Below are 14,575 nucleotides of genomic sequence, written 5' to 3' on the forward strand. Positions count from 1 at the left end.
TCCGTGACGTTGTCCAGCCCCTGGCAGTGGAAGGGGACTGAGGTCTGGCCGCCATGGAAACTGCCCATTGGGCCTCAGTGGGGAAGAATATCATGCACACACACACACACACACACACACACACACACACACACACACACACACACGCTCTGTTTCTGTTGGACCGCCATGCAGGAATTCACTTATTTGTGGAAATGTTAAGAATTCAAGCAATGAAGCTTAGAAAAATTGAACGTTAACCAAAAACGAAACACTTCCTGAGCAGTATCAGGGTCATTCTGGTGGCTCAGCACAATGAGGCTTATACTATTTGCTTCTAAGTCCTGAGCTTTCTACACTGTGGTAAAATAAAATGCCATGAAAAGCTGATTTTAAACCAAAATAATAAAGACGCCACTAACATGCTGGCTATGGGTGTGAGACAGCATGCAACGACCTGCCCTCCCTCTTCTTCCTGTTCAGTCTCTCTCCCACATGGTTGGCACTCACTTTCCTTTCATAGACAATGGACATTCTGTCTCCCTGTTTAACCAGTTTCACACCTATCCTAAATACTCACAGACACACCCTCACACACCAGAGCACACATACAGACACCAATCTGTGCAATTTTCATGTTAACATCAATGTGAATGCAGGCACGCACACATTTGCGGGGAATGCACAAAAACAGGTACATACTCATACCCAAAGAAGGGAAACAGCAGCAATATCACGGGTGTGATACCATCCTGAGGATGCCAGGGCTGAGCTAAAGTATGGCACATGCCTTTGATGTGAATCCAGAGCATGGGCATGTAACAAACGCAGATACCAAATACACCCTGTCCTGCTTTGATCTCTAAAACGCCATGCCTGCTTCTGCAGAGGTAATAAGATTGTGTGCGGCTGAGTGTGTGTGTGTGTGTGTATGTGTATGTGTGTGTATATGTGTGTGTATGAGAGAGAGAGAGACATTGTGGGTGTGTACAAGAGTGTGTATAAATGTGTTTATTTCGAGGTTTGGGGTTTCCTGCACAATCAGCTGTAACACAAGCATGTAAAGATGCATAGATTTGTATGTATGTGTGTGCGTCTGCATGCATGAGTGCAAATGTGCAACGATCTGTGCACAGTGTGTGTGTTTGTGTATTAGAGGGCAGCAGTAACTGTGACGGGCCGGTGGGAACTAAACCCTGGCAGAGGCTTGTAGGCGCCTGGTAAAAACATGTTCGTGGAGACCTTCTGCCGTGTTTGTCTTGTCGTCACATCGTCCACGGTGGACTCCCCACTCTGCCTTCTCAGCCGATGATGATCATGTTGCGTCTTGGATTTCCATCTGAACCACTCTCTAATCTCATGACAGTCGAGCGTGAATGGAACCACTTCTCGACCCTGTAAGGTCACCCTCTCGCAGGAATTATCACAACACATGTTTATGTGTCCCTCATTACCTAAATGCGTCTCAGATTTTGGAGTGATACACTGAGTGATGGATGGTGCACTCAGAATCAAACATTGAGGCGACATGAAGTTGTTTTAAAGACGCAAGCACCTTCCTGTTTTTTTCAAACTGATGCTGGCTTTTAGATGATGATGGATGATAAACATGAGTTGAGCAACAGGAGGATAATCAAAATAACTGCATGAATGTTATCCTCTAACTTTGAATCACGTTAAAAAAAAACTGAGAACTAAAATCCTTACAAGTGGTGCAGATACGTTGTAGAGAGTTGCTTTCTTCCCACTCAAGCCAAAATCTGTTTTATTTGCTCATCACCTTATGACATTGCCCAAACATTTATTAAAAAAAGATAAGACACATTTAAAATGCATGATCTGAATCATTACAAGTCCAAATATGTCACAGAAAGCATTGAAAAATAAATACTAGATTACAAAATTACATTCAAAAACTACTCCATTTGATTGGCACAAACATGCTTTGACTACATTGTATTTTGGACACAGGTAAAATCAGACACACGAGTATCTCAGAGGTCTAAGATGTTGACCAACGCCTCTGGGTTCAGTCCAGTTAAGGATCTTTGTTGCTCGCTGTCAAATCCAAGCAAAAATGTCTGAGAAAATACCTGAAATATTCAGAGGGTTCTCAGATAAAAGCTGTAGTAAGTTTTGACTGTAATCACTGTCATCTATCAGGGGCTGAAAAATCCAAGAGTATGCAATACTTACAATATTTATTAACACCAATTGGATGTAGATTTTCTGCTACTTGAAGCTTTTGTCATGCAGCAGTTTCCATATATGGATACAAGAAGTAACCATCTGTGAAGGCTACACAGATTAGATTTTCATAAACAAGCTACGCTGTTTGTTGTTGCTATGTTGTGAGTAGTTCACATGTTTTTATTATGTTATGTTTAGCCTGTAAACACAAGATGATTTGGGGGGTAATAAAGAGGGTTGGCAATGCCTTGTTAAAGCTGTTAATATCTTTTTTTTTTTGTGGAAAAGTAGGACAATTTGTCTCCCTGCATCCCCTTGGTAAAGCTGAACGAGTCATCCAGTGCTTGTAAATACCGGAGCAGCACAGCCAGCCTAATGGGGGATGGTGATGATGAACAGTGCGGCAGGAGGTTGAATGCACTTCATGGGCGTCTAGCGGCACTTAGTGGTGAACGTCTGCTACTGAGAGACATCAGTCTGCGGCACTGAGGTCGCAGGCGGTGGGCCCACTTACATGAGAGAAAGGCTTTCATGGCATCTTATGTGACACTTCACTCTTTTTAAACCAATGTGGTACATCATTGAAAATACTGATCATGATTCTGCTGCCATTCATTGACACACAGCCACTATGCAGCTTGTTTACAAACACGTGTAAACACTTAAGCCTGCCAAAATGGCCGAGTGATGTAATGGAAACTGTGAAAGCAGTGAGATATGCTGTCTCACCAGGAATAGGGGGCAAAGTGTAAAGCAGCGGCACAATGTCAGCATGTGTTTCCATCCGGGCATGATTCTTAAAACAAGAGCTATGGTTTTAATTTACCACCAGGACAGATGTGCCATCATTTTTGACTCGAACTTCCAGGATGATTCTACTCATTTAGATTAAGGCAAAGGGCAAAAAGCTGTTGTTAAAGGTACTTATGGTGCTTAACGTATAGTGTAATGCCAGGCACTTAGTGAGTAGATGAGCTGCTTACAAAATGATGCATGTCTTGGATTTCCATACAGAGTCATAATCGTTGTTGTACAGTTTGGGGTCGTTCAGTTCATCAAACAACCCACTGTCGATCATCTCCTTCTGCCACTGGATGGACACTGCACCTGTGCTGAACTCCCTGAAGAATTTCTCATCCTTGGCGTCAAACTCAATGTCCTTGATCTCAGAGGTGACTTTGAACTCGTCTGCGTCCTTGGCATAGACCACGTTGGACTTTGGCACCCAGGGGGCTTCCACTAGCCCCGCCTCCAGACAATGGAAACTGATGCTGTTGAAAAATGTGTGGTTTCGGGGGTCACCACCGCTAGTACGGAAGAAAAAAAAGACACATTACAGGTTACTTATGAAGCTTTTTCTATTGGAAAACTGGAGAGTTTTACTAGACATGGGGCAGATGTAACTGTTCATTAGTATCAAAAATCAATTTCATGATGATATACTGTAATATATGAAATTCTCATAAGGTTACTTTTTTATTAATTCATTTAACAGAGTAATGATAATTCATTACAGCATAAGGCAATTTTCTTAACACAGTTGTGAGATGAAAAAAACCCATCCACATCCAAAAGATATCCACTAGGTCAAAGGTCAAAGTAGTGAAAGTACCCTACACACAATACTTCCCGCAAGTTGCTCAATTATTTAGCTGATTAGAGTTCTTTCTTACAGCTGTGTGTGAGCATGGGCAGACTGTGCTTGATTGGCCTTTTTCACAGCAAACATCTTTTAACGTAGATCTAGTAAAAGCACAGCTGTTACTAATGACATTAATGGTGGCTTTATATACAATCCCGAAAGTGACGCAACTAAACAGAATGGAGACATTGTTAATTTGATCATTTACACCTGTGCTTCTCCTATTGTGACGTGAAAAAGTTTTATTGACATCTCTCTCACCCTCTGCACATTAGGGTGGGATAGCTTTATTATTCTTATTAGTGTATAAAATAAGGCGACTTCCTCTAAATCCCATCCAAATCCATCCACAAGAGGTCCCATCCTTAATTTATGGGCAAGATCAGTTCCCTCATAAAAGTGAGCTCTCTGATACACCCAAGTGGCTGCAGCTGGAGTCTCTTTCAGTTCTCTTTCAGCTCTTGTGTTTTCCACTAATGATTATTTCTTGCATTTGTTGGAAAATAGTTTTGTCCTGGAAAACTTAATTAAAATTTTAAAACACATTAAAAGTTTGTTCATCGACCTCCTATTTGTTTAAATCATATTTTATTCCATACCAGTCTGATCAGGCCTTTATTCATTGGAGGTCTGACAACCATCACAGATGTATACATAAATAATGACTTTGCATCTTATATGGATCTGAGACAAACTTTCTCCTTTTCTAAAGCACACTTTTCTCATTATATACAAGTCAGACATTTTGTTAAAAATAATTTAAAACATTTTGCAAACCGACCCAAGGAACACTCTTTTTATATTTGAATGAACCAACATCCTTACTATAAACATCTTGCCTCAAAGTTTGTGTTTTCTATTATGACACTTGTAACATGTAAAAAAGAAAAATACATCTGATTGTGTAATTATCAGCCTTTACAGCTTGAGCACTTGGTGTGGAAGTTAGTATGCACACAGACTGTTTCAGTGGGTTAGGGTTAGGGCTGCGCTCAGGATTCACTGTGTATATTCTCGTATCTTTTGTACTTCTAATTATTTTTTTCCCTTTTTATAGACATGGACTCTTTATGCCAACTCTGGACTACAGGTACCAGCTCCACCCAAGATGATAAATATTTTCTGCCTTTCTCTAATGCTGACCCTTATATGAATGTCATTGTTTCTAAACAGGACAGCAGATCCTGCTTTTATTGATAATCTTGGTATGCTCCCTATTCATTTTTCTGTAACTGGATTGGTTTAAGGCAAACCTGGTTAAACAGTCACAAAGTATTGATGTTTTCTATCAGTGCTTATAGTCACTATCCCTGTTTTAGGTCAAATCGAAGCGGAGGTGGTGTGTCTCTCTTTCTTAAAGACAGTATTCTAACTTCCCTTGTAATGATCTTGCTGCTTTAATTGGTGATGAAGCAGAGGCTGTTTTTTTAGAGTTGGTTGAGCCTTTCTGTAACAATAAGGTTATTGTTGGTTATATCTATCTGTTGGAATCGTTTGTCAGATCACATCAGAAATTGCACCAGTCTAAAATAATTTTAAAAAATTAACCATACTCTTCTTGTTGGATCAATCAAGTAATGCAACATCATAATCACTCTCATTATCATATTCTATGTGTTGGTAAATTGTCACCTTTCTTACACACTTGTAACACTGTAGTTTTAATTGTTTGTTTTTTAATGTTTTTGTTCAGCCTTTGTATGCATTTGTCTGTATTGCTTTAATCTTAAGTTTTAGGTTGTATGTTTCACTATAGGAGGGCCACCTGACAAGCCCTGGTGGGTTTTATTGGCTCATCCTGCACATTTCTTTTTTGTTGGTTAATGTTCTACTTTCCTAATCTCAACAAATCTGCATGTATTGTTATTTTTTTGTTATGTATTTTCTTGTCTTTTTTGTGCAAATAAACTAAACTAAACTAAACATCAATCCATGTCAAATCTGTCTGGGAGGCAGATCTTAATGCAGAGTTGACTGATGTGGCTTGGAGGGAGGGGATGGACGGGTTCCATTTACGTTGACTCAATTCAAAGTCATGTATACATTACATTATTCTAGAGAAAAGATTAATAAAATCTAACCTAATGTATCTGATAATTGTGACAGATGTAACTCCTCAAAAGGTATAATGATATAAAGGATATCTTTGTATCTTGGCATTGTAGAATGTATGGTTTAAAGATTGAAACTGATGCATTTCCTTGTTTTGTTGTTCTGAAGCTTCTCTTGCGTTGCCACATACTGTATAGCAGACCCTTAGTTTCGGTATGTTAGTTGCAAAGAAGATAAATACCTGGGGCTAGGGTTATTAGACACCTTAACATTGGAAGTCCCTACTGTGATACATTTGTGTGAGATTGTAGATGTTTTTTTTGTGTGATAAAAAATTAAATGTAATAAAAAAAGAAGTCCTGTCAACCATAAGGTGGCTACAATATGAGGAAGAAGTATGTAGTACATGAAAGTAAATAACATAACCTAAAGGGGCAGTTCAGAAGAGATTTAGTATTGCATTTGATATTTCCTTGTTTTAGTGCAAGATTTGGCTGCTGTGTTTTCAACAAATGTCAGTTTATTAAATGTTTTTATAAATTCAGCACCTCCTCCTGCTGGCAGGAATGTGTTGCTCCTGCAATATATTTTTCTGACCTTTTAATATAGGATGGCACAAAGCAGGATAACAGCATGTTTTCATGGGTTTGTGTCTAATTGGATCAGAAGTGTGACCAGGTAATGAATTGCTTATCTCATTACACCTAAAGGAACTAACCTTGTGTGACAAACTTAAGTTTGAGAAAAACTTACCAGCATCCAAGGCGGTACTGCACTTTCTTCTTCAGGAGCCGGTTGATGATATCTATGGTGGGAGCATCAAAGCGTTTGAGGTCAAACTTGCACTCGTCCTCCAGAGTGCGGCGGGTCACCTCATCATTCTGCACCTTTTCTCTGAAGTCTTTAAAAGGCAAACGGGCAGCCACCATCTCATAGATGCTGCAGCCCAGAGACCACCAGTCCACAGACATGCGGTAGTTCTCCTGCCTCAGAATCTCAGGAGCCATGTAACCTGTCGTACCGGCCTGACAGCACACAGAGAGAAGAAGAAGAAGAAGAAGAATAAGGGAGGATTCAAATCCTCCATAACTCAGGCATAAAACTTATACAAAGGTTGTGTAATCTTAAAGTAAAGAGTTTTTTTAAATCTGTTTAAATTCTGGTGGCCAGGGACAATTGTATTTCTGTGATGGCACTTCTTCTGTTTATATTAACCATCCTTAAGATACTTAAGATAAACCGTGAGTGAGTGGACTTTGCTTCATTTTGAGGTGCCAAAAGACAAAAAAGTTGGGAACCACTGCTATAAACAGCAGTGTAGATAAATAATATAAACATAAAAAACAAATAAGTATGCTATAGTTAGTTTAAAATGCTCACAACTCAACCACAGACAGATTTTAAAAGATATTAAAGTAGGATTTTCTGCTGTGAGGTCAATATGATATACTTTCTCAACATTGGAGAAAAGTTTGGAAGACCAGACAGAATAATCTAGTTTAGAGTTCATTTCATTTCAGTCAGTTAAAGAGCATCTTGACCAGCCTCCACATGATGGAAAACTAAATTAAATAATGAAACATGGAGACACAAATAACTCTAAATAGGGTCTGACAATAAAAGATTGTTACAGCAGATAATGTTTGACAGTTGAGGGTCAGGCTTAGGCTTTGTTGTCCAGCTTAGATCCCATCTCTACTGAACGTACAATCGTTATGAATCTCCTGACTCATCTCCTTGTACAGACACGTGGAACCCATCACTGGTATTAGTGAAGCAAAGATGAGCCAGATAATGCTAACAGGCTACGATCAGGTGAGGCCAGGCACCTTTTAATTAGATTATTTTGGGTAATTTACGGTTTTGCTTTCCTATGTTGTCGGTCAGAGCAGGATTAACACCCATCATATCTACTCCTGGTAAGCTACTTGTAGTAGTGAGTGAACAAATATACTGTATAGTGGCATTTAAAGCTAACAGTGTAGGTTAAGTTAGGGGAAGATTCACCACACTAACCTTCTGGCAGAGCATTTTTCCCTTTGGCAACTCAACAGCCAATCCGAGATCTGACAACCGACACTGGCCTTTACTGTCCAGCAGTACGTTCTCAGGTTTCATGTCACGATACACAATGTCCATCGAGTGCAGGTGAAGTATGCCAGTGGTTATCTGGGCTGTGTAGTAAACAACACGCTCCATACTGATGCCCCGCTCCCCAAGATCATAGATATGGAACCTGAGGTCTCCTCCATTCATGAGGTCCATGACCAGGCACAGGTGGGTCTTGTTGTCATAAGCATAAGCCAGGTTTACAATGAAAAGATTGTTGACTTTCTCCAGGATCTGCTTCTCCAGAAGGGCCAGCCTCTCACCACCTTTCTTCTTCAGTTGCCTCTTATCTAGCTTCTTGCAGGCATACATCTGGCCTGTGTGTTTCACCTGCACCGCACACACCTGCAAGACAGAGCAACAAGACTTCTATGGCAGGTTTATTCATAGGCTGTTTTTTTTTATTTTATCCCATCATAAAATATGTGTCTGCACTCTTATATCAGGTTTAAGTTCATCAAAGTGTTTCGTGAAAAGCAATTTGATATTGTCACAAGATGCTGGAAACCTACCTCACCAAAGCCACCTTTTCCCAACGTCCGAAACTCATAAAAGTATTTGTCAGTGATGTTCTGTTTCTCATACTCCTTCCACTGCAGAAACCTGTAAAAGTAGCTGCTTTTCAGGTACTCAGAGAAAGGTTTACCCTTCAAGAAGTCCCGTGTGGCTTCTTTTATCTTGCTCATCACCAACTCATCAAAGTTCTTGTCTGATAACTCCTTGTATTTTTCAGCGGCCTCTCCTGTAAGGTAGGAAAAAAAACTCCTGGATTCAGGCTGACAGAATTTGGCGAGGACTCTCTGTTTAGACATCTCTTTGGTTTCAGCTTCAGCAAATGTCAGGACACTCAGCTCCTCCAAGAACTCTGAGGCGGCCATGTACTGTGAATTAGAAGCTTGGAGAAACTGCTGGAACAACTTCCTTCCAATAGGCTGCTGCTCACACAGTGACTCGTACTGTTTCTCTGCTGTTTCTTGGAGAGCGTACGACTTCTTTGGTTTGGGCAGCGTCAGCGAGACTCTCTTCTTTTTCAGCTCATTATAATCTATCTTCTGAGCCTTTAGGTAGGCCGTGTTTGCCACCAGGTTGTCTAGTCCCACCAGGTCAGCCATATCGGATGTATCCTGTGGCACACCTGTAGGCAGCTGGGCCAGATCAACTAAAACACTCAAGTTCACTCATCTGCTGGCTAGGCACAGAGTGAGCACCTCAAGCACCTATGTCCTGAACATCCTCCACCTTTTGTGCCATGCCTCTTTGAGCATTAAAAGTACAACTGTTCTCAGGGATTTGTTGGTAGCTAAGTGTCTCGGCATGCTTATTTGTAGACGGCACTCAGGGAAAGTAACTTAACGTGGTCTGAACTTAAGAGGCTTTATGCTAGTCTATTTTTAGAAGATGTAAAGTGCCTGTGCACGTTAATTGGGCTGCCAGAAGACATGATGAGGTGGCAGATTCTTACCTAAACAAGTTATGGTTGATTATAGCTTGTTTTGGGATAAAGAAGTCACTGAGAGAGCAATTTGTGTATAATATGTGCAGTTGGCAATGAGGTAAGCACACTTCATACTTCTAGAGGGGAAAGAATGAGGACATCACTGATTTAGCACTAATTGGTTAAGTAAGCAGCCTAGGAAATTAATGTTCACAACAGATCAGCAAAGCAGTCATTGATGAATACTCATCAGTGTTTAAACAATTTTGAAAAATGTGTCTTTAGTCACTTGAACATTGCTGCTGACATTAAAAGCCCCTGGAACACATAATGATCATCAGTGTTCCTCCATGTCAATAACTACAGGAGACAGTGGACTATTGCCACACTTCCACGTATATATTATGTGGACAATATACCATGAACACCTAATTTTACACTTCCAAAACTGAAAAGGTTCAATGTGTCACAGAAATATTGCTTGCTTGTCTTTTGAGACCACAGTTGGTATGAAGCGTTGCTGTACAAACATGTATCACATGGTAATGGTGGTAATATGAGTGTCTAGCTTCTCAAATATTTCTCAAATATTCTAGAGTTCTACTCTTCCCTGCCCTACATTATAGTAAATTGAAGATCTTTGGGGTTTAGATGTGTTCAAGACAAAAGACGATATTCACTGACATCGCCTTGAGCTCTAGCAATTGTGTTGTGCATTTGCTCATTTTTTTCATATATTTTCATAGACCAAATGATCCTAAGGTTGTTGGCAGAATTAACTGATAATGAAAATAATTGTTAGCTGCAGCCCTAATACCAATTAAACATCAGCATCCTATTTGTGTGGAACTCCTGCTTCACTTCTGTGCTCCCAAATGGTAGACAGGTCTGAAGCTACGATATTACAATCATTATTTGCAGATCTAAGTGCCTTATCCTAATCAGTCCTCCCCTCTTACATTACCACACCAACAAAGAAACTATGCTCAACAAGGAACACAAGCCGTCCTACATGACAGGCTTTAAAAAATCCACAAAAGCATTTCTAAAATGTTGATGCACTCCATATGCTAGAAAAATTCTAATATTAAACCAAATCATGTGATTATTCCAGACTGTGCAAATTTATCACAGTAAATTTGATTGCTCCTGGCTGAGTTTAGTGTTTGCTTAGAAAGCAATGAGAAGGTTAAGCTTGGAATTGGAAAGAGCCCAGTTTACCATACATGTACAACATAAACATAGTGGTGGTATTGTGGTTAGCCTGGAGGCCTTCCACATAGTTTTCTTCGACTGCCAAAGTACTTCTGGTGGCATGTAAAGTTTTTAGATATTTTCACTTTTAGGAACTGCTTTGTGTTCTCTAAATCTTTGTCCAGTGGTGTTGTTTAGTAACATACTAGTCTATTAGGATCGTATGGACAGTACAGACATCTAAACTGAAGTTAATGTGCAGAGAAAGTTGCCCATTTTGTGTGTTCATCAATGGAGATAAATAGCTGATATTAAGGTCAAGAGCTGCTTATAAGGTTAAAAGTCAGTAATGATTCCTGATGACTATTTCAAATGGGAAAAAACATAAATTTAACAGATTGGATAACTTCACCTTCAAGCTCTACACTCCAGACATGATATCTGTGTTTTGGTGCAGACATCAAAATGCTATTTCTTATGAAAAATGTATCAACTTATACATTTATGCATTCTACAAAACCAATTATTCATTGAATAGAAGCCAAACTTCATGAATGTCTGAACACAAGCAGATATACACATAAATACTTTTAAACTTGCAAAATGATGCTCTTCAAAAACTGTTTGATGAAAGAAGAAAAAAAAGCCGATTCAGATTTTAGTACTTAAAAACTTAATTCTTGGTGCAACCGACACATTTCTATTGATGCTAAAATATACGTTGTAGAGCTGAATGTATTAATTAATACATACATTCATCAATTAATTAATTCATTCACAGAAGTCCACTTGCTTATATGAATTACTTACAAAGCTTATTCAAACACAAATAATGCATAAAACACTGGCCACAATATTAACAGCTATACACTTTTTTTTATTATTTTTAAAAAGAGAGTCACATATTCAAGATGTGCCAAACACCACCACAAATAATAATGTAAAGCTCACATATGACCAAACACTGCATCAACTTTCTTCTGTCTCTTCATGACTCTTCATCCTTCCAGGTCAGATCAACCAATCTGTGACCAAGGATTCTGCAGGGATTTATCTTAGCCACCATCCTCCTTCGACACTCAGAGTACTGAAACATGCAATCATATGTAGGAGGAGTAGGAGTTGTAGACAGTGGCTCTGTAACGATCATTGTCAAGTCTGTCACCACTTTCAGGTGCATACAGGTGTGGTCTGAGAATCAGACTGCCTGGAGGTGAAGCTCATTTGCCGATTCTCTGAACCACCCAGTCCTGCTGGCAGAGGGGACAGCGATTGTTCTGCTTCACCCAAAGAGACATGCAGCAGTTATGGAAGGAGTGGTTGCACTCTCCCCACACAACTGAAAGACAGAGACGGACAAACCATGAAAGATCAAGCGCGTGACATAGTAAAAAAGACAATAAACAAGCACTGACAGGGAACAAAACTGATTCATGTTGGTCTTAATTGTATGTACACTATGTTTTTTAGTTCGGTATCATCCTTTACAAAAATCACATCTCTTGATCTCTATGTTGTGCATCAGCGCAGTCAAATAAGGTGGGGGGACACTCCACTGTGATTCTTAAAAAGCTTTGACATTAGAAAAACTTGTAAAAGAGAGAAAGGAAACATACAAATCTGGTATTTCTTATATCTTACTTTGTAAAAATAATGCGTACCACAATTACTCTAAGATGGCTATATACAGAAGAAATGAGTGGGTATTCCACACTGTCTAAAGCTTTTTATATTGAAAATCTGTCCTTGAGAATGTTTTAATTACAGTCCTAAATTTTCAGTGACAACAATATAGCACCAGAACTGAGTACTGTCAGTGAAGCTGCACCTTACCATTTCTTGCAATGTCATTTAACCTAACCCTTAAAAGATTTTTCATAAATATCTGTCTATGAAATATCAGAAAATAGGATAAAGGGCCTTGCACATTTCCCCAGAAGCTATCATCTGTATCATCTTCTTGTTTTGTCCAGTCAATGCGTCAAAATCAAGATAAATGTGCATATTTAGCCTATACGATATAAGAGAAAAGCAGCACCTGCTCACACTTGAGAGCCTTAAACTGGAAAATATTTTTTTGTTCAGCTGACCAAGAATCGAAACTGCTCCGTTATATTCTGATGATTAATGAATCATCCCAGCAGTAAGTGGTAATTATATTAATTTAGATTATGTCGGTGGTTTGCAGCGCAGGTATCCAGTAACTCTCTTTACCACAAAACCTCTCACACTGGTTTACTGTCGTGTTGACTAGTTCATGACATGTGTCTTTAAGCACTACACTACTTATGAGATTAGTTGTATTACAATTAGCTTGCATTTAGCTCTTATCAATGTTATCTTGTGCCATTATCACGCTCATTTGCAAACGTTATATAACTAAATCACATGTTTAACTGTCTCTCTGTGCAACTAATGGCTGATCTTAGTCCATTTGATTGACATTAAATAAGTAAAAAGAGGAATTTAAGGTCGCTTCCTCTGTGATTATCTGGCTTGGTGGATTTCGGTGACAACTAGGTGAGGTTAGCTGGTTGGATTAACCTGCTGACAGTGACTAAACACTAAACTCTAATAACAAGCGTTTCAATGTTGACACTATCTTACCAACACAGTCCTCCTGTTTGTTTTCTGCCTGGCATCGGAGACAAGCGTCTGCAAATAAAACAAAGACATATTATAGTTGCACCACGCCTGGGACTGCAGGTCTGTTAGTTAATGCCGGGTAAGATTAGCCATGTTAGCTTCACTGGCTCAGCTAACGTAGTATAGCCGACTAAACAGTGTCAGCTGTCGTGACTCACCCATCACCTGCACCCGGCAAATGGCACAAGTATCACATTCAACGTCCCAGCTCCACATGGCTACGGCATTCCACTTCTTTAAGGAAAACATCTTGTCCCCGCCCGACTTAGAGCCTGAAGAGGTGTTGTGAGAGAGGACTATACTAGGCTCGTCACCGTCATCCATCTCTGCTGCAAAGCTAGCTTAGCTAAACAAAATGGACGGAAAAGGCGATGCTAGCCGCGATGCTAACTTATTTGGCAAGCGTCTTGTTGTCATAGCGACAGGAGAGGGCGCTGTTTTCTAGGGTATACACAGTTTAAGCCCCTGAACCTCTTTTTAGGACCTATCACTAAAGTTAAGGAACATTTGTTTAAACTCATTCATCAAGTCTATCCAGCTAAAAATTAAAAGAGATTTAAAAAAGACATTGATGCATGTGAGTTGTGGTCTTTGTCACGAATGTGCAGAAACATTTATTTTTGCATTGCCCATTTGTGAATATAGCCTATTCTGGCCTGTGTTGATAATGCCAAAAATGAGCCCAGTGTTACATCAGTTGAGGCCCCAGTTGAACAAGCTGTCCCAATTAGACTGGTCTTAAGCTTGGCTTGTGTCCCCGAAAGTGACTCATGTCACTAAATACGTCTCCTCACAAGGCTATGTGGTAATCAAGTAACTCCTGTCTTCAATCAGGCTTAACAAGTTTTTCTCTCATGCTGTAAAGTTTATGCACATTGATGAAGCCCTAATAAATAACATTGTGGTCCTTCTTCTGAATGTTTCAAAGATATGCTTTTGTTTCTCTTGTCTCGACTTCTCTCTTGTTTTGTCCTTTTAAAGTATTGCACTTTTACCCAAGTTTTTATTTGCTGTGCTTGACCTTGATTTATACACTTATCTTTTAGCCAAACTCTCAGTATTGTCGCTTTAGTTCATTTTAATGATATTGTAAAATAATCTAACCTAATATCCAACTGATTACATATTGAGGGGAGTGGTTCAGTCAAGAGTGGAGTGAATAAAGCCAACTTCTTTTTTGGGATGTTAAATAATTTAGTTTCAGTGTAAAGATACCATTAGAACAAACATGTCTGTCTGCAAGTGATAATAAAGTACTCCATTTCAAATGTGAAGGAGAGCTCCTACATTAAATTTTACAATGTGCTGTCAATGGGATCATTTGTGGA

The 14,575-nt window shown here is 39.4% G+C and overlaps 2 protein-coding genes across 2 annotated transcripts; both read right to left on the reverse strand.

Annotated features, from left to right (window-relative positions):
• Positions 1–1,131: 1,131 nt before the first annotated feature.
• grk7b (G protein-coupled receptor kinase 7b) lies at positions 1,132–9,084 on the reverse strand. Its single transcript, XM_053320145.1, has 5 exons — positions 8,485–9,084; positions 7,880–8,317; positions 6,617–6,888; positions 3,182–3,476; positions 1,132–1,374 (listed from the first exon to the last, which is right to left on the reverse strand). Exons 1-5 carry the CDS (start codon positions 9,082–9,084, stop codon positions 1,132–1,134), a joined length of 1,848 nt encoding a protein of 615 aa, XP_053176120.1.
• A 2,383-nt stretch (positions 9,085–11,467) lies between these two features.
• rnf7 (ring finger protein 7) lies at positions 11,468–13,582 on the reverse strand. Its single transcript, XM_053320103.1, has 3 exons — positions 13,406–13,582; positions 13,209–13,256; positions 11,468–11,940 (listed from the first exon to the last, which is right to left on the reverse strand). The coding sequence occupies exons 1-3, from the start codon at positions 13,569–13,571 to the stop codon at positions 11,822–11,824; spliced, it is 333 nt and encodes a 110-aa protein (XP_053176078.1). The 5' UTR covers positions 13,572–13,582; the 3' UTR covers positions 11,468–11,821.
• Positions 13,583–14,575: the final 993 nt, after the last annotated feature.

The sequence above is a fragment of the Scomber japonicus genome, chromosome 6 (genome assembly GCF_027409825.1).
Source record: "Scomber japonicus isolate fScoJap1 chromosome 6, fScoJap1.pri, whole genome shotgun sequence".
NCBI lineage: Eukaryota > Metazoa > Chordata > Actinopteri > Scombriformes > Scombridae > Scomber > Scomber japonicus.